General features: G+C 41.7%; 1 protein-coding gene across 1 annotated transcript; it reads right to left on the reverse strand.

Annotated features, from left to right (window-relative positions):
* Nucleotides 1-444: 444 nt before the first annotated feature.
* ciartb (circadian associated repressor of transcription b) lies at nt 445-15120 on the reverse strand. The gene is made up of 6 exons (XM_088996556.1): nt 14964-15120; nt 11094-11442; nt 9674-9749; nt 8953-9031; nt 4349-4475; nt 445-1880 (listed from the first exon to the last, which is right to left on the reverse strand). The coding sequence occupies exons 2-6, from the start codon at nt 11400-11402 to the stop codon at nt 1494-1496; spliced, it is 978 nt and encodes a 325-aa protein (XP_088852682.1). The 5' UTR covers nt 11403-11442; nt 14964-15120; the 3' UTR covers nt 445-1493.
* Between the last annotated feature and the right edge of the window lie 4716 nt (nt 15121-19836).

Raw genomic sequence — 19836 nt, forward strand, 5'->3', positions numbered from 1 at the left:
TGTAAGGTGAAAAGTGAGTATCCCAAATATTAATTTCCCATAGGAAACCATTAAAATGAGAATAATCCTCATTCATTTGCAAAACATTAATTTTGTTTTACTGTAGTATAAACAGAAAATATGTTTTTGTAGTTGTAATTTGTAGTGGTGCAGAAGTGTATTGCATCATTCAAATGTTATGTGTTCAATTTTCATTGACTGGAGCTGTCATTCCCAAAATCATGATTTATATGTGACCATAACTACTGTATATAACGTAAATGTTTCATTCCGTGGGTAATTAAAATCGTTTCAATGTAATAGTTTTGGTTTTGTCAATTTTGCCGTCCTCCCACTTTCGTGCGATTAGTTTACGTTGAATCTATTTTAAATAGTTAAATAGTATAATGAATTTAAAAATTGTGTTTTATAAAGTACTCAAGAAAAAGAAAAATCAACCATCAGTTGAACAAATATGCACACATTTATTTTGAAAGTATAAAATTTCACACTATAAAGGCCACTTTTCAGAGTACGTAAATTGCCAAACTCTCTGTCGAACATAGGGAACAACCTTTGCTTGCCCCTGGTACTGTCTGAGTTCTGTGGCAAACATAAGAATTGTTCGAGTCCACCGCATCAATGGGTTGGCAAGAACTGAATAATTTACGTTTTTCCAAGTGAGTGAAACGGCAGGAGAGCGACAATTCCTCATTTGTACAATCCAGGCTAGGAGGACTCAATCCAGACGCTTTTTAACACAGACTGACCGACGTGCAGGCACAGCTTGACGTTACAGGCACTGTTTGCCTTCGACTAGGAGACTCAAGGTGGACATTCTCTGCAATGGCACCACTGGAAGATCCCTACGGAGCCCCCACCTGACCAGGTGCGCTTCACTGTTTGTTACCGCTCAGTGTTCACTGCAGATCCGCTCAAACGTCCAGAGAAGTGCGAGCGATGCGTTCACATTCCTCCGCTCGCCCATCAATTGTGATGTGACGCCCACTGAGGTAGGAGAGTTGTACCAAACAGACTTATTTTCAAAGTAAGAAAATGAGTAACAGTCACAAAAATGAACGTGGCAGAGTGGAGTCATGAAGAGAGAGAAAATAATGTCACATTTCAGCACAACGACATGTCGACCGTTGCTTGGTTTCGCTTTGCAGGCAAGGTGGCGCTTTTAAAAAACACTCAAATTGTCGGACCTTGGGGTGAAATCGTTCTCCTCCCCACCCTAAAAAAGGCTACCCAAGAGTGCAAATGACAAAGCAAAAGGTAAGTCAACAAAAAAAGGAACGAGATCATCTTATCAGAGGGGGTCACATTCCCGCAGTTGGTACAACATGTTTTGTCTTCCACGCTTAAAAAGTAAACTCGTCACGTCCCTTTTGAAGGCTCAGGTCTCCCCTGAAGGCTGGAATGGGGGAAGCGAGCTAAACTGGCCTCCCTGGTAGAGTCGTCAAGGCTCTGCTTGCAGGGTAAGCAGCCACCCCCACCCGTGTAGACGAGGACTAGCTGCTGTCCGTCAAACCCGACGTCCCTTTGCGGGCGATGATGCTTTCTGTCGACTTGAGGAGGCGCTCTAGGCACGGCGCGTTGATTTTACCAGGCGGGGGCCCTCTGCACACAGAGTCTGTGTTGGTGTTGGCCGGGCGATCTGTGCTGGAGGACACGGCGCTGTCCTGCGTTAGGTCTCTAGGGGACGCCGCGTGCCGGATGGCCGCCTGTCCTTGCTCCGCTGTCGGGGAGCAGATGGGAGATGTGTGGAGCCACTTTAGATTGCTGGCCGAGTAAGCGCCGGGAGGTGTGAGGTCAGTGACACGCAGGGGTTTGGCGCCCGCCGGGGTATCGCTGATGGCGACGGGGCTCACTGCCGCGGTTGATGTCACCGGAGAAAGCTGTTGAGGAAATAGAGAGCGTGATTTTTGGTTGCTTTATTTGATGAGACAATGTTCTTTTGATTCTGTGCATGATGTAAAAAAAGGAATTGAAAGGTCGTGTGTCAAGATTAAAAAAAAACAATTACAGTCATGCCAGCTTTAGATTTTGTCTCGATGCAATGGCACCACTGGAAGATCCCTACGGAGCCCCCACCTGACATGAATTGCATGGCTCGTCTTATTCGTTCGGTGGGTGAAGCAATGAGCAGCATTTCGCGCATTGCCGTGAGGCTGCTTTTGGCCTTTATCTTTCGATTTCTTTATCACAATACGCACATTGTGTCGCATTTTGGAGGGGGGGGGGGTAAAATCAATTAACTCATTCATTGCCAATGTGTGAAAATATGTCCACTCCAGTGCCACGGTTTTTGTCATTATCACTCGAATTCCAGGACCCACAGAATATTGAGTTTTAGGACGACATAAACATTGAATGCAGCGTAAGAAACCTTACTCTCTTCTTTCATCAGAAAAATAAAATCCTAAATTATGTGTCTGGAGTTATCTGAGATTGAAATGGGGGAGGCTGTCCAAAATACAATACAATAAATACATAATTTATATAGCGCTTTAACAACAGCTGAAGCAGTAACAAAGCACGAACACGGACAAAAGGCAAATGCAGCCCATTAGTGGAGGAGAAAACCATTGCCAGAGGTCCGACCAGCACTTTATCGGCACCCCCGCAAGAAAAACCAAAATGGCGCTCCACGTCAAACTTTTCAATTCTCAAATAAAAAAAAACGGCAACGAATTAATTAATAGTTAAAATTAGGCAGGATTAATCCTTTAGGCCACATGTGTCAAACCTGGCCCGCCACATTATTTTATTTGGCCTGCAAAAGCAAATCAAACTTGAAAATTATATGATGCTTGGTAAAGTCCAAACTAAAATTTCAAATTGTCGTATGTAAACCACAACAAAGGTCAATATTTTGGATTTCAAATTTGAAAACGAGTTATTCACTCATTTGTTGACACTTGCTTTTAGTCCAAGCAACGCCCAGATATAATGACAGGGATGGCGTTTCGATTAAATTTATATTTCAAGAAATTCAAGAAGATGGCTTCTTGCAATTTTCACAAACGCAGGAATATTTCCCCGCTTTATCACAATTAAAGTGATTAACGGCTCAATCAGTCTGACATTAGCTGCTAGCAAATAAAATCCGATTTAGTCTTCTTCTTTCCCATTCTGGCTAGGTTTAGCTCGACAGGTAGGTACCAACGTCACTGTGTTCATGCTGTGTGTGACTCAAGACACCTGATGACGTTAAGCTAACCCAAGCAGGCAATGAAATCAAAATGATCTGCTGATAGTAATGAACAACGTAATGGTTAGTGCGTATCAGTGTAATTGTACGTTGAGCAATGTGAAAAAAACCCACGAGGCTTGGCGTTAGAATGCCACAGAATGTTCTGACCTTTTATTATTATTCTCTGATGGACACACCTTCAAAATTACCTATTCTTTTCTGTTATTGTTCACACGCAACACGAGACTTGAATACTGTATGTCACTAAAAATACCTTCCAATCCTCCCTTAAAGGACAACCGACGTCTCCGGACAAGTTGTGTCCATAATTTGTAAAATGGCTTCAAATGACTTCTACTGAGCATATTTTACAAAGATTCCACCGCTTATAGGTATATTTTACGTTGTAAGACTCGTGCTGAATATTCCGGAAGTCTTGTTTTTGAGTTGGTGACAAGTCCGTACGTGACGTCACTGAAGAAACGCCCCTGACCGAAAAAAAGGACACATTGTAGCAGTCCTTCCATCACGTCAATGCTTGTTTGGTCTGAAAACCTTGTGTTGCACCAGAAAGAGCCAGAAGAGGGCGTCCAAGCTCCATGGAAGGAATTTATCAGCCTGTGGAAACGGGCTGATTCATTCCTCCCAGGAGCTCGGACGCAATTTTCTGCCTCTTTTTGGGTGAGACATTTTCAGCTCAGAGTGCCAATGCGTAAGTGGATCTGTCGTGGCTTGGAATTGAAGCGGATTTACGTGGGACAGGAGATGCGAGACAGTCTGTTTTTGTCAATGAATGCAACAGCTTCGTGTTTGCGTTCAACATTTAGCTTGTAGCAGACGTGCACATTTGACCATGCCGCCCCTGATCCACTGGTAAAAAGGACGCTGTGTTCCTCTCCTCTTTCATTTAGAACTCCTTTATACGACAAAGAAGGTGCAGAAAGTGTAAGATTCAATGACTGTCTGTGTCTTTTGTGTTGTGTAACATTATTATTATTTTTTTTTTACTTCAAGATGGCGCCACCAGAGTGGCTGCCTTTACAGAAGCTCCTGTATTTGTTTTTCTACTTCTTCCTTTCCTCTTCCTTTCCTCACTTTGATGCTGTGAAATCTAAATTTCTCCACTCCAAGACTAATAAAGGCTAATCCAATCCAATAGCCAAACCATACCTTCAATTTCTTGGTTGGAACGATTTCCTGCATGTGGGTGGCTGCCGGTTGGTGGAGTGGGTTGATGTTGGGGAACCAGCTTTTCAGCATTTCCTCCATTTTAAGGATGATACTAATATATTTCTCCCTGGAGAGAAAAAAAGGCAAAGAAAGCAAGAGAGTGAGGAAAAAGCGTGATCGTTTATTAGCGACCGTTGCATGAATCTGAGTAGTCTGCCTGAAATCTTGCCAACCTCTGCAGTGAAATACAGTAAAGTCTCGTTATATCGATAGTACTGCTTATTACGATACTATTTCTATGAACGCAAGGAGAAAATTTACATGCCGCAGGATCGGATATATCGATAGTCCGGTTATATCGATATTTTTTCCGACTCCTGAGAATATCGATATAACGAGACTTTACTGTATTATCTCTCTTTTAAACTCACACAGGAAATATGCCCTCTCAAAGAGGCAAGTGAACAATTACGCTCTTACAAAAAAAGTCTGTGTGTGCGTGTGTCGGAAAATTCTCCTTGGAACATTTCTCACATGTTTGGCTCCCACACGTGGCCTCGTGTTAGAACAGTTCCACTAGCCTCTAAATTTAAAGCACCAAAGCCGCGATGCTTTCCAACAGCGTCACCATGAAAATAAACGAGCGGCCGTGACGCATTTCTCATCGGAGGCAGGCCGATCGTGGCGGCCCTTTAACTCATTCACTGCCAGACAAGTGCAAAAAAATTTGTCCACTGCAGTGCCAGGGTTTTTGTCATTGTCACTTGAATTCCAGGACCCACAGAATATTGAGGTTGAGGACCACATAAATATTCAATACAGCGTTAGAAATCTTAGACTCCCTTCTTTCATCAAAAAAGAGTTAATTCCTAAATTATATATCTTGAAATGAGGGCGGTTGTCCAAAATACATGCAATACATACATATTGGTTTATATAGAGGTTTAAAGGACAACCGACGCCCCGGACAAGTTGTTTTTTTTTTATTGGTGTTTTTCATTTGACTAAAAATACCAGCCCGCACGTTTTGGGTATTTTAGATGCTATAAAACGTTTTTCTGATGTCAGTTAAGAAAACAAAAAAATGGTGTTGGTTGTCCTTTAACAACAGCTGAAGCTGGAACAAAGCGCTAATATGAAAAAATTTATACTGCCCCCTTGTGGAAAAAAAAACCTTGCCGGAGGCTATGGCCAGCGCTTCATTGGCACCCGAGCATGTAAAAACAAAACCCGAACCATTTCGGGAATGGCATATAATAAATTTGTGAATGGCAGTGAATTAGTTAATTTCCGGCCCATCAAAACCAGATGGTGGGCCGGGATTAGGCTGTGTCATATAATGATACATTTTATTTTAAGCGCCTTTCAAAGCTCACATGATCGGTACCTTCTTTTCCTTCCTCTTTTAAGAGCATGTTCAATTTATGTGGAAGATTATCTGTAAACAGTGACGACGAAAAGTCACTTTGATCCTATCTGCCATTGTGGGAGCTGCCAGCTGGCAGCGCCGAGATGATTTTGGGAGGGGCGAGGGGGTGCAAGAGCGGATTTACATCCACCCTCAAGCCCTGACCCAGACGATCTACACAGGGAGGTTGCCACACCCACTCTTTGTCTCCGTCTCCCCGATGACGGCGGCAGCTGGCAGCCGAAGGCGCCAATTAGTGTGCGCTCACTTAAGCCGATGTCAAAGTACCAGCAATGGTAGCACGTTGCATGCGGTATGCTAATGAAGTCACTCTTTTCATTCTTAGACAATCAGATTAATCACATGTATTGTTACGGAACTGATGCTTTTGATTCCAATGTGCTGCTTAGTAGCTCATTTGAATATGATTGCATAATGCAATTAGGGACAAGGAAAAATATATTTTTTTTAATATTTATTTATACTCGGGCGGTGATTACATTTATTTGGTCTTGTTTGCAAAAACCCCATTTTTTAATGTTTTTTTTCATATATTTATGTATGATTATCACATGATTTGGCATCACCCGTTTGGGTATCAGGTACCGTCTGGAGAGACTACTTGAGATAAAATAAGAGCTGTGCGAAGACCGCTGCCTTTCCTAATATCTTTTTTTAAAGAGGTAGTCATAAAAGCAATATTTTTACGCTCATAAACGCACTGTAGAATCTACTTTATTAACTCATTCACTGCCATTCAAAAATTTATTCAGGAATTGAAAATATGACAGAGCGCCATTCCCGAATTTGTTCGGGTTTAGTTTTTTTCATGCTTGGGTGCCATGGTCTCTGGATTTTTTCAAGGGGGCAGCATTTCCATTTTTTTCCATGTTAGCGCTTTTTTTCCCAGCTTTTACAGCTTTAGCTGTTGTTAAAACGCTATATAAACCAATATGTATGTATTGCATTGTATTTTGGACAGCCGCCCTCATTTCAAGATCATATAAATCCAGACCCATATAATTGAGGAATAAACAATTTTTTTCTGATGAAAGAAGATCATCTAAGGTTTCTAACACTGTATTGAATGTTTATGTAGTCCTAAAACTTAATATTCTGTGGATCCTGGAATTCAAGTGACAATGACAAAAACCCTGGCACTCGAGTGGACACATTTTTGCATGTCTGGTAGTGAATGAATTAAAATATTTTTCTCATGAATCTTTATGTTAGGACATTTGTTCACCCAAAATAACATACAATTTCTTTTCAATCCTCCTTTACTTGGTTTTTCAGCAAAGGGCGACATCCAAAAATCATTTAGCGCTTTCTGCCTTTCATTCAACCTTTTTCCTCTTAGTCACGTCTATTGTACATCTTGTACTTTGCTGCAATGAGTCACAACATACCAAATTTCCCAGAACAACCACTGAAATACTGCGGTTAGCGTATCTCTCTTGAAACTAAAGAAGTACCGAAACAATAGAAAATGGCCGTCATCGAAGTCCCAAGTGAACAATTGTTGTCTTTGGTTGAGTCAGATTTTGTAAAGGCTTTCTTATCGGATTAGATTGTGCAAGTGTATGCCTCAGGATATGTTTTTTTAAAATGCTAAACACGTACAATAGCGTTTAAAAATGTACAAATATGCTGTGTTTTAAGGGACCGTGAACTCACACACCATTATCGCATCTAATCAAGCAGAGGCTAGAGTGCCCCTCCCACATGGAGCCTTATTCATTTTTAGCAGGAAGCCCGACTGCAGCGAGACCATGCAATCCCTGCAGTAAATGTATGCTCGCCGTGTGTGTGTGTGCGTGTGTGTGTGCGTGCGTGTGTGTAAGCGGAGGAGGCAAGAGGGTGGAAGGGTTATAACCCGCTGTGTGCCATGTGTTGCGGCCATTTTGGAATCAAGGGTGGCCAATCACAATTTCGACAAGTTTCCAGAAGTCGCGTAATGCTAAGTAGCACTTAGGATTTTGCTACGCATCGGGGCAAACACATTTTTTGACACACTGTTCGACATTGCAGATTTACGGATTATGTTTTTTTTTTTAAATTCATGACAAAATACTTTCTTTGGCTTGATTGAATTTAAATCATTCACTTTGGTGACCTCCATTGTTTGTGGATTTCCACAAATAGCAATGTACAATGTGTACAATCCAATGCCAGGGTTTTTGTCATTGTCACTAAAATTGCAGGACCCACAGAATATTGTCTTTTAGGACTACCTAAACATTCAATACAGCATTAGAAACCTGGGACTTTCTTCTTTCATCAGAAAAAAAACAACTTAATTCCTAAATTATATGGGTCTGGAGTTATATGAGCTTGAAATGGGGGTGGCTGTACAAAATACAATAGGTACATGTTGTTTATATCGCACTTTAACAATAGCTGAAGCTAGAACAAAGATCTAACATGGAAAAAAGGGAAATGCTGCCCCCTTGGGGAAGGGAAAACGTTGTAGAGGTCTGACCAGCGCTTTATTGGCACCCCCGCAAGAAAAACCTGACAAAATTCGGGAATGGTTATATGGGTCTGGAGTTGGAAATGGGGGCGGCTGTACAAAATACAATACAACAGCTGAATCTGTAACAAAGCGCTAATACGGACAAAAGGCAAACGCTGCCCACTCGTGGAAGGGGACAACATTGCCAGAGGACTGACCTGCACTTTACTGGCACACCCGCAAGAAAACCCGAAACCCGAACAAATTCAGGAATGGCGCTTTACGTTATATTTTCAATTCCCGAATAAATTAGTGAATGGACACCAATGAGTTAATGTGTAAGCGCTTCATGGAGAAAAGTATCAATCCATTATTCCTGTGTGAATCCAAATCCTTCAAGAAATTTTGGAATATTCTATATTCCAAAATTTGTGGGAAGAATTTACAGAAGACCCGCCATGTCCATAAACTCATACTCGGAAAAATTTTATTTGTGTGGAGAATTTGACCTCGTGTGAGTATGAGCCAGGTATGCTCTTGGGTCCAAGTGACCTCTGACTTCACAAATTGACAGCAAATCCCACATGTGCACTCTAAATTCTTATACACGGTCTTTCCAAAATATACCGCAGTGTCCCAAGTATTTTTGTCCATGTTGTCAATATAAACAAACATATGCAGAGTAATATATAAGATGTAGCAAATGTTAAATGTATTTCAATGTCAATTGAGGACACATACCCCAAATAAGGGTTTTGTAGAACACCCAGGATCCTTTGGATTCTATCCATGGCAACGCTCTCTTGGAAACTGCTGAGTCCTGTCGAAGAAGAATGTTGTAATGCATGAGCCGAGTTGACGGCGGGACAGAGCAGAGCGTGCGGTACAGATGGCTTACGTAAAACATACATTTGTGTGTGTGTGTGTGTTTATGTGATCAAAAACAGACTCCTCCTATCTCTGCGGCCGAGGGAGTGCGGGGGTCACATGAGGTTTTTTGGGAGTGCAGGTTCACATAAGGTTTTGAGATCAGAGTGTGGAAGAGGCTGTCTGAACATGACGCTTATCTTTCCTTGCAGAGGCCTTTTCGGTGTCTATCAGTGCAATAATTAAGAGTGGCTCTCTCGCCCCGTGCAAATGCGGGTACACGATGTTCTCGCTGCCATTTTGCAAGTGTGGCATTGCCTGTTGTCAAGTTGCTAAATAAACTCTAAATGTGTTGACCTGTCCCCACATGTTGGCCATTTCGAGAGTTGCCATACCGTTTAAATAGATGGTGTGGATACTGTATATTTATGACAACACACCCATGCGATGTAAAAGCTTGGCCAAAACAAACATGCGAATCAAACCTCTGAAGATGGAGGACTGATTCGCTGTGACGACCCCTGATGGGAAAAGCCGAAAGGAAAAGAAGAAGAAGACACCCATGCACACAAAATATATAAAAAAGAAGACTTACGTTCTCTGTATCTCCCCGACCGAAGGCCATTCAAGATTGATGACAGTGGCTGAATATAACATTGCAGCTCCATGCACTGAAAACAACAAGACAACGATTTCAAATTTCAAAAGCCTCATATAAAAAAATAAAATAACCTGACACCAGCCAGTTCCACAGTTTTGGCAGCCTTACGTTTGGGGTTGTGGTAAGGCATATTTCGCGCATTTTCCGGAATATTAAGTACACCGGATTATCAATGGATATATTTGAAAACCTTTTCCATAAGGCGTACTGAGTTGATGAGCTGCATGGTGATCTTTTAATTTTTTTTTTAAATACTTTTAACTCATTCACGAATTTATTCAGGAATTGAAAATATTATGTAAAGCGCCATTCCCGAATTTTTTCGTGTTTTGTTTTTTCTTTTTTGGGTGATAAAGTGCTGACCATGGCCTCTGGCTATGTTATTTTCCTTTCCACAAGGGGGCAGCATTTCCATTTTTCCATGTTTGCGCTTCAACAACAGCTTCAGCGCTATATAAACCAATATGTATGGATTGCATTGTATTTTGGACAGACAGGGCCCTCATTTCAAGCTTATACAACTCCAGATTCATATAATTTAGGAATTAACCTATTTTTTTTTCTAATGAAAGAAGAGTCTAAGCTTTCTAACGCTGTACTGAATATGTATGTAGTCCCAAAACTCAATATTCTGTGGGTCCTGGAATTCGAGTGACAATGACAAAAACCCTGGCACTGGAGTGGACACATTTTTGCACGTCTGGCAGTGAATGAATGAAGTGCGCCTCATAGTGCAAAAAATGCCGTAAATCCAAATTAGACTTAAGCGGAAAGTACCGTATTGTCCGGTGCATGAGGCGCACCCCCAATGAATGGTGTATTTCCAAACTTTTTCCATATAGATAGCACACTTTATGCCAGAGAGAAAGAACCCGCAATGCTAGATGTTCTCCGTGGACATCCTCTCCTTTAATTACTAATTGATTTCGGTGTTGTGATATGTTGTCATTCTGTTTGAGTCGGACGTAGCGATGACAATCAAGGCTTCACAAAAATGGGATCTAAACACAAGCTAGATCGGCCTTAACCGTTCCAACCCGTGCTTGGGCAAACTGAACTTTGGAATATACTAATTAGAGTGAGGCTTTTAACTGCTGTTCAGTTGAAACGGTTAACGGTTGCTAGACATGACTCAGGCTCGTGTCTCCGCCCTTTGTTCTACCGATAGGATTTATAGCAGAAAAGATGACTAGGTCTGCTGACGGTGGTGAGTTAAATTCGGTCTGAACTGCGCATCATGTCATTCATGAGACACTTGTGAAAACGTCAGGCAGTTGATACCGGTCAGAGGTCTCGGCCCAGTTTTGCTGACCCCAACCCGTGGGAGTCCGATATGACTCGGGGAGGTAATCACCTTTCGGGTGAAAAGTCGTCCCTTCTCGGACTGACTGGAAATGTGTCGTCCTCCTTCCTCTTCGGTGAAACTGTGGCGTCGCTTGGTCTTCTCGCCTTGTTGTGTTTTACACAGTTCAATGGAGTTCCTTCCCCACGTTTCCGCATAGCAGGAAGGAGGCCCCCTTGTGGATGCCTCGCGGCTCCAGCGGCTGTCAACCGAAGGAGCATCCGACTGGTTGAGAGTCCTCTCCGACTCCAGTTCGCTGATGCTGTCGTCGGTGTCGCTAGCGAGCCAGTCAATGGAGTTGTCCGAATCTGTCGCAGACATCCTTGGCTGCAGCTTTTAACTACAATTGATCATCACTGACCTGAAACAGAGAGTTGGTGTTAATATCAACAGCATTAACTCATCGCTGCCATTCCCGAGTTTATGTGACGTTGAGCGCCATCCCTGAATTTGTTCTGGTTTTTGTTTTTCTTGACAGGGGTGCTGATAAAGCGCCGGTCAGACCTCAGGCAATGTTTTTCCATTGTTAGAGGGGGCAGCATTTGCTTTTTGTCCATCTTAGCACTTTATTGCAGCTTCAGCTGTTGTTAAAGCGATATATAAATCAATATGTATGGGTTGTATTTTGGACAGCCACCCTCATTTCAGGATCAGACACCTCAGATCTATATAATTTAGGAATTAACTTTTTTTCTGATGTTTGGAACATTTCTGGATGCAGTAACATTTGTAACACTGTATTGAATGGTTATGTAGTCTTAAAGCTCAATATTCTGTGGGTCCTGCAATTTGAGTGACAATGACAAAAACCCTGGCACTGGACTGACCACATTTTTGCACATCGTCCGTCTGGAAGTGAATGAGTTAATCTGGCAATTAATGCATTTAATTGCATTAATCACATTTCATCCTCCTTTCCTTGTTTCTCCTGTTTCAGCGCAAACTGTAGGCTGAATCATAGATAGTGTGCAATGATAATTTGAAGTAATGTCCTATCTTTTCTCAAATGTCCCCATTGTGGGACTATTAAAGGCTGTCTGATTCTGATCTTTGTTTAATACAAGAGTGGTAATTTAGGTAGAATATTGTTCTTTTTTATTTATTTTTTTACTTATTAATTAAACCAAAAATAATTGACGGATAAACCTATTATGAAAGTAACCATTCAAGAGCGGCATTAACTGCACATTGAAGAATGTGCAGTTAATCTACGTGATTGGTATCTGAAAATTTATTGGCTGTTCTTATTCATGAATGATGGTTATCTGAATCAACACCATGAAACCCTAATCGGAAAAGTTTGGAAGGTTTTTAATGACTGTAACGGCTATGGTAATTTCCATGCCAGTGTTTGTTTGTTTTTTTGCATTGTTAGCTTTTTTTGAGCATTTTAACTAATTCACTGCCAGACGTGCAAAAAAATTTATCCACTCCAGTGCCAGGGTTTTTGTCATTGTCACTCAAATTCCAGGACCCACAGAATATTGAGTTTTAGGACTACATAAACATTCAATACAGCGTTAGAAACTTTGGACTTTCTAATTTCATCAGGAAAAAAAAGTTAATTCCTAAATTATATGGCTCTGGAGTTATATGAGATTGAAATGAGGGCGGCTGTCCCAAATACAATGCAATAAATAAATATTGGTTCATATAGCGATTTAACAACAGCTGAAGCTGGAACAAAGCGCTAACATGGCAAAAGGGAAATACTGCCCCCTTGTGGAAGTGAAAAAAACTTTGCTGGAGGCCATTGCCAGAGGCCATAGCCAGCGCTTTATCAGCACACAAGTATGAAAAAACAAAACCCGAACTAATTCAGGAAAGGCGTTCTGTATCATATTTTCCCGAATAAATTCATAAAATTAGTTAATATACAATGTTTCACGGCCTTCCGTTTTCACCTGTGAGTTATATGGGAAACTTCAACTCAGAGTGACAAACAGCTTGAAACAAGTTCTCTTATTTCCAGAATGGGTGAAAGGGGAGGAGAATGCTCGCTAAATTCAAATGTATTAAGAGTGTAACACAGGAGTAAAATATTTTTATCTATTGTGGGTGGGTCTGGAATGCCCCCTCCACACACACACACACACACCCCACACACAGTAAATGACAATTTACTGTAATAGATCAAACCAAACAGTGACATGAAGATTAAAACCACATCGACTGACCCCTCATATCCAACTCGCATTAATAGGAAGGCACCCTCAACAGATGGCGATGAGCACATTCACCTGTTTGTTTTGCAGACTTAACACCTGACCTTGTAAACACACAAGACACGTCTGGCAATGGCCCCAAAAAGCCCACACGGCAGCACTGTGCATCCGATCAATTTTCCAAATCATTGTCATGGTGACATCCCAGAATCCCAAGTGGACAAACGGAAGGGTACTGACACATTTGGCCTCAGTCAGCAGGCCTTCCAGCTGCTTTGCTTGTTTTGCGCTCATTCATAAACATTGCATGTTTTCTCAAGGAGGGAAGCGGGGGCGGGGGGCTTGGGGTCTGCCACCATGGTGACCAGTGGATCAGAACGGGTTGAACTCCACCCTATCAACACAAGTGACCCTCAGATTTGGTAAGAACAAAAACAATAACAACAAAGGTCTTCTTGCTCTGTGCAGGAAACATTTTGAGCACACAGGATTATTTGGGGGTTGACGAGCATGCTTTTGCATTTGCCAGTTCTCTCACTTTTTTGGGGGGGGGAAGGAAAATAATTAATTGCTCCCTGATTCTTTGTTCCCTGTGATTTTATCTCACAAGTGATATGGTGGAGCAAACCTTCCCCAGAAGATACAAAATTAACGAAACAGCAAAACACATAAAACGACCTAAGAAGATAATCGGGCAGTAGCCCCCGGTTGCTGCGCAACAGAGCAAACAGCTGCGATGGACAAGTAAAAAAGAAATGAATTGACATTGCAGTTTAGAAAAAAAGAAAATGAAAAATATCCACTTCCAAGCCCTAAGAGACATTTATTTATAACTTGAGAGGACAGTAATTTACACCATGCCCCCGTGTCAAAGTGTCTGCCACTGCCTACATAGTTTAATCTCATTTAATCCAATAATGTTACGCTACAATCCTCAAAGTCTGCGCTATAAATTAGGATGAAACAAAATGGAGGAAAAAAACAATCTTTTTATGTTGAACGAGACATTAAAAGAAACTTTGGTGACTATGTATAATTTCATTTTCGATTGGTTGGCCATGTATCAAATTGGATTGGATTTACCTTTATTAGTCTCGCAGTGGAGAAATTTACATTTCACAGCACCAAAGTTATGAAAGGAAGATGAAAAGAAAGAAAGAAAGAATGAAGAAGAAATTTGGTATATTCTGAGCATGTTAAAAGTATGACACAGTGTCATCAACAAAAAATACATATACATGTTTTCAATATATTTAAAACCACGTTAAAAATCTGCATTTACCTGTGTAGGTGGGGCCCGTCCATTTAAGACGCCCACCGCTTCACATCATAAAACGTGTTATATAAAAAAAATAAACAAAAACGAGTATCATGTTTCCTTTTCACAGGCAAAAAAAAGATAAATGAGGTCCTATCGGCATATGTTCACACACAATAGACTTCCTCACTCGTAGCTCTCGTAAATTTGGCAACACGCGCGATGAGATTATACAATAAAAAAAGCACACAAAGACACACAATGAAAGAAAAGCTTCTATTCAAATGATCACACCACGCGTCCTGATCCCTGATCTTCATCCTACTACACCCGGCATTTGTCTTGTATGAACTGAATTCCTCTGGAGGGTTTTTGAGTAAATAATTAGAATCCAATTTATTTGAATTACCCCGGCAGTGATATTTAAACGTGTGTTCCATGATGGAAGCGGACACGTACCTTATTCCCACTGTGGAGCGGAGCGGTGCTGTTCCTTTGTTCAAACACTGAATGAAGCGCGGCTTTGGGACACGAAGCTTTGAGCAGACGTGCTGTACGTGCTCGGAGCAAATGCGGAGGTCTCGCGACCCTACGCCTCGCCCGTGTAGCTTCTCCCGAGACAACGTGTCTGCGGGGGCGGGGCCACCGGTGGTCGACTCGCCCATTTGCTGCGGTGGAGGGCCCGGTTGACAAATGAGCTTGTTGGCTGAGGGCAGGACTCGTGTGATAGGCCAAACTGGTTTACATATGTAAATGACGTGCAAATGAGGCAAACACGTGAACACGCGGCTAGGTTTCGTTTCAGCTGGGCGAAAAGTCAACCTTTTTTTAATGTTATTTTTTTTCAAAGAAGGGGGTGGGGCGTGGGGCATTCCAGAAGCGTTCTTTCTCGTTATGTCACCGGGACGCCATGATGGTTGGCTTTGTGGCGCAGCCTTGTAAATGCACAGTCAGCATGTTCAAGTACAGCTCGTACTTCTAAATTTGTACATTTGAATTAGCTGGTTAATTTAACACTTACAGTCAAACCTCGGTTTTCGACCATAATCCGTTCCAGAAACCTGTTTGAAAAGCGATTTGGTCGAAAACCGAAACATTTCACGTTATAATCCATCTAATCAAATTATTGTTTTCTGGTTAAACAATGGAACGCTCCACCAGGATAATGGTCACAATGAGAAGTGACACAAGGAAGTGACATGCAGCGATACCTTGGTTTACAAACGTAATCGGTTCCCAGACAGTGTGTAAAACGAAAAGTGTGTATCCAAAAAAATAATTTCCCATAGGAAACCATGAAAATGAGAATAATCCGTTCCCAGGTTCCCATAAAACATAATTTTCTACTTTCTAATTTTCTAAGCCTTGAAACTACACAAAATATATCCTATTTTATGTAGAATAAATGTCTCTTCTTTTCCTTCCGGCTTTTCCCTTCAAGGCGTCGCCACAGCAAATCAATGTCCTCTATCTTGAGAGGTTTGATCCGCATGTTTGTTTTGGTCTAGCTTTTACAAGAATACATATGTCCCTTTGTGGCTACAGAACAAGCAACTCGCTCAGTAAAAGGCTCCCAAACACAAAATGAGAATCGGCACAGCATGTGCTATGGTATTATAATTAAAGAAACTGTACTGTAGAATGAAGTCGTTTTATTTACATTTGTGATGGTCGTTGATGGCTTGTTGGAATGGAGTGGCCGGTTTCATCAGCATTAAACACTTGATGAGAAACGTAACCTTCTTCTTTCACCATCTTGAGGACTGGGCCCTTGTAGGTGCTTTCTCTGTGATAATTTTATCTAATTCCTCATCAATTGTGTTCTGTTTAGCTGGGTTGATAGCTTTTTGCATCAATTGTTTAGATGGCTTGTGCGGGTTGTTTGTGGAGCCTGATTGACGGGATATTTTAACCTTGCAGTCTACACTCTGCCTTTGGACTATCAAAGTTGAAACTCTCACTGTCGTCTGCCTGTCTCTTTAATGTTTAAACCACATCCCCTCACTGCTGCGTTCTTGACCAATCACGTGGCTATAACTGAAGACTAGGGGTGAGGAATAGAAGACAAAAACAGTCAGCTGCCATTTTGTTGTTAGAACGGGCTATTTCGCGAACGGCACGTCACTCATTGAGGCAGCTCCGTGTACGAAAAAGGTTTGTATGCCAAGGTAAAGTTTGTATGCCAAGGTAAATTTTTCATAAATGTAACGTTCGTAAACCGGAAAGTTTGTAAGCCAAGGGCCTCGTAAACCCAGGTATCACTGTATAAGGAAGCAGAGGGGAGTCGAGTGGTGCATTCAGGTGCGCTCAGTTTGGTCGAGAACCAATTTTTGGTTTAAACCAAGGCATAAAATCTCCGAAATATCCACACCCCCTGTGGATCTGACAATTTGGTAGTAGAAAGCAGACTCAATTTTAGAGGTTGCTCAAAGCAGGTCTTAATTGATGTGCAGGTGATGTAGCATGATTTTGGTGAATTTGCTTGAGGTGTGGTCAGACAGATTGTGAGCTCTGTGGATTTGTGTGGTAGATTTGATTGTAGTTTAGTCATAAATGTGACAGAAAGTGTGCAATGAATATGAGTAGACGGCTTTCTCCATGTGCCCACCTTACAGCAGCTCACTTGACATCCTGCGCAAGTGGAGATCTTGCAGTTTCTTTGAGACGAGTGTCAATAAACAATAATTTTCTTTGGTGCTGTGACCTGATATTTTTTAGGCCTAAAATGTGTGCCTTGCTCAATAAAGGTTGGGAAATGCTGCAGTAAAGTGCACCATAGAAGACTAGCGGCACCGTCTGTTTATTTGTCACACTCCACAAACCAGCAAGATGTCTGCTCATAACAAATGCATAAAAAAAACACAAAATCAGGCTTGAATTTGTTTATTTCTTTTTTAACCTTGGTCACGAGCTTGACCTTGCCAGAGGTTTGTGCAGTACTCTGTTTCACTTTACATGAGTTTATGCACAACACCTTTATATATCTGCCTACCCCGATGAAAAGCCCCCTCAGTGAGGCCTGACGCGGATGCCGAGCCCCGAGGCACAAGTGAGTCATGAAAGCTCTTTCTGCAAACGTGATCACGTGCGCCTGAGATAACACCAAGTCAAACACCATCTTCATGTCTTCGGCTCCCATGTTTGGCGTAACCAAGACAGTTGAAGAATGTGTCTCCCTTTATATGCTGCACGTGATTTGGCTTACAAGTGAAAAATGAGTCTTTAGCAACGCATGAAACGCAGAACTACATCTGCTGTGAAGGGCATTTTGTTCCAAAGTTGTTTATTTAATGGGGCTCTCCAAAACCATGTATACAAGTTATACAATTCAGGTTCGCCCAGCATAGTAGTTTACATTGTGCAGTGATAAACTGTATTGTAGCCTGTGTTTCCGCCGCTGTGCAGGTTGGGTGCAGGGTTGGCGAGAGCTGCGTCAGTAGTGACATCACAGCAGTTGAACGCGATGAAACTACAAAGCGCTCAACAAAATGGAGGAATGCGACACAATAAATTGCTGGATGCTGACGTGTCATTTTTGCCTTCATCAATTTATAGCAATTAACTGGTTTTGTGTCTGGTTTCATTTTAACTCATTCACTTCCAGAACTTATGCAAAAATGTGTCCACTCCAGTGCCAGGGTTTTTGTCATTGTCACTCAAATTCCAGGACCCACAGAATATTGAGTTTTCGGACTGCATGAACATTCAATAGAGCGTTAGAAACCTTACAATCTCTTCTTTCATCAGAAAAAAAGAGTTAATTCCTAAATGATATGGGTCTGGAGTTATATGAGCTTGAAATGAGGGTGGCTGTCCAAAATACAATGCAATACATACATATTGGTTTATATAGCGCTTTAACAACAGCTGAAGCTGGAACAAAGCGCTAACATGGAAAAAAGAGAAATGCTGCCCCCTTGTGCAAAGGAAAAACATTGCCAGAGGCCATGGCCAGCGCATTATCGGCACCCAACCATGAAAAAACAAAACCCGAACAAATTTGGGAATGGCGCTCTACATCATATTTTCAATTCCCGAAGAAATTCATGAAGGGCAGTGAATGAGTTAATAAATATGCTATAAATCCGCTGACTCAAGGTAGCACATACACGCTGAAGATAAGGGGTCCAAAGATTGACCCTTAAGGGCACCCCATATCATGGCCAGTCAACCAGATTTGAAATATTTTAGGGACGCTCCATTTAATCCCCTGAGCTATCCTGAATTTGGCAACTATAATAATAATAATTTATTTCTAAGCAATTAGCACACAGACGGATAATTATATTGGTTGCTTTCTCCCACTGAGTACATCTTTAGGACTGTCCTGTCCTGAAGTGAACTGAGCTGTACTAAATTGCCATGAGGTCCAAAAACCACACACCCACAGGCGTCATTTTAAAGCCAAATGGCGCGGGGCACATTCAACGACTCTTTTTGATTTTTTTTAATTGTGCTGTGAGGCGGGTTCACTTGCTTTCCCTTCGTTGTGCCATCCAAGCCCAGAGTCTTCATTGACCCCAGACTTGGTGACGACACAACACTTCCGACCAAACTCTCATTTCCCCTTTTTGTCTTGAAGGCCTCTAAACCACAGTGAATGCATCATCCCACTCAAAGCACAGGAAACAAGACATTTTGGATCAAAGCATCAACTCAAGCACATGCGTGAACCACTTCAAGGCAAGGCTAAAAAATAAATGGGTCTGTCTTTGGATGCAGAGTGCCTCCCTATTGTATTTTACAATTTACTGCGGAGAGCATGTTTATTGAAAAGACATTTGTTGCTAAACAACCCAGGAAAAAGACTCTTGCTCAAATTAAGCTCTAGCATTTGATAAGACTCCATAGGCTTGTGCCATGTGCCCTTTTAAAGGACAACCGACACCATTTTTTTGTTTCTTAACTGACATCAGAAGAACGTTTTATAGCATCTAAAATACCCAAAACACACAGGCTGATATTTTTTGTCAAATGCAAAACACCAATGAAAATGAGTTAAAGTATCCCAAAACTACTTCAAAATGACCCCGGGAATTGCGAGTTTCAGAAAGTCCCGCCCCCTTGTTCGTGACGTCACGCCAAGATGTCTTGCCTTGCTCTAGAATCAAAACAATGGCTTCAGATTCGGAGAAGATGCTTTCTTGTTACTCATCCAGTTATGAATATGATTCAAATACAGTAGTTAAGAGGAAAGCATAAATGTTTGCAATCAATTAAAGAAGTCTTTCCGTCTCATTTTGAGGCGTCTGGACTCCAATGTAGCGTCCAGAAAATGCACAAGATGGGGCCTAAGCTCCGTTGGAAATGGGCTGATTTGTCTGCTGGGAAT

Source organism: Hippocampus bargibanti, linkage group LG05 (genome assembly GCF_051943395.1).
Source record: "Hippocampus bargibanti isolate YZ-2025 linkage group LG05, ASM5194339v1, whole genome shotgun sequence".
Classification (NCBI taxonomy): Eukaryota; Metazoa; Chordata; class Actinopteri; order Syngnathiformes; family Syngnathidae; genus Hippocampus; species Hippocampus bargibanti.

Bases quoted from the DNA above. Each gene is read 5' to 3' on its own strand.
- ciartb (XM_088996556.1), bottom strand. From the start codon at position 11,402: ATGTCTGCGACAGATTCGGACAACTCCATTGACTGGCTCGCTAGCGAC. The intron at 9,032-9,673 runs GTAAGTCTTCTT...CTTCTTCGACAG, and splicing joins GTCGGGGAGATACAGAGAAC to GACTCAGCAGTTTCCAAGAG. The intron at 1,881-4,348 runs GTATGGTTTGGC...TTTCCTCAACAG, and splicing joins TTCCAACCAAGAAATTGAAG to CTTTCTCCGGTGACATCAAC.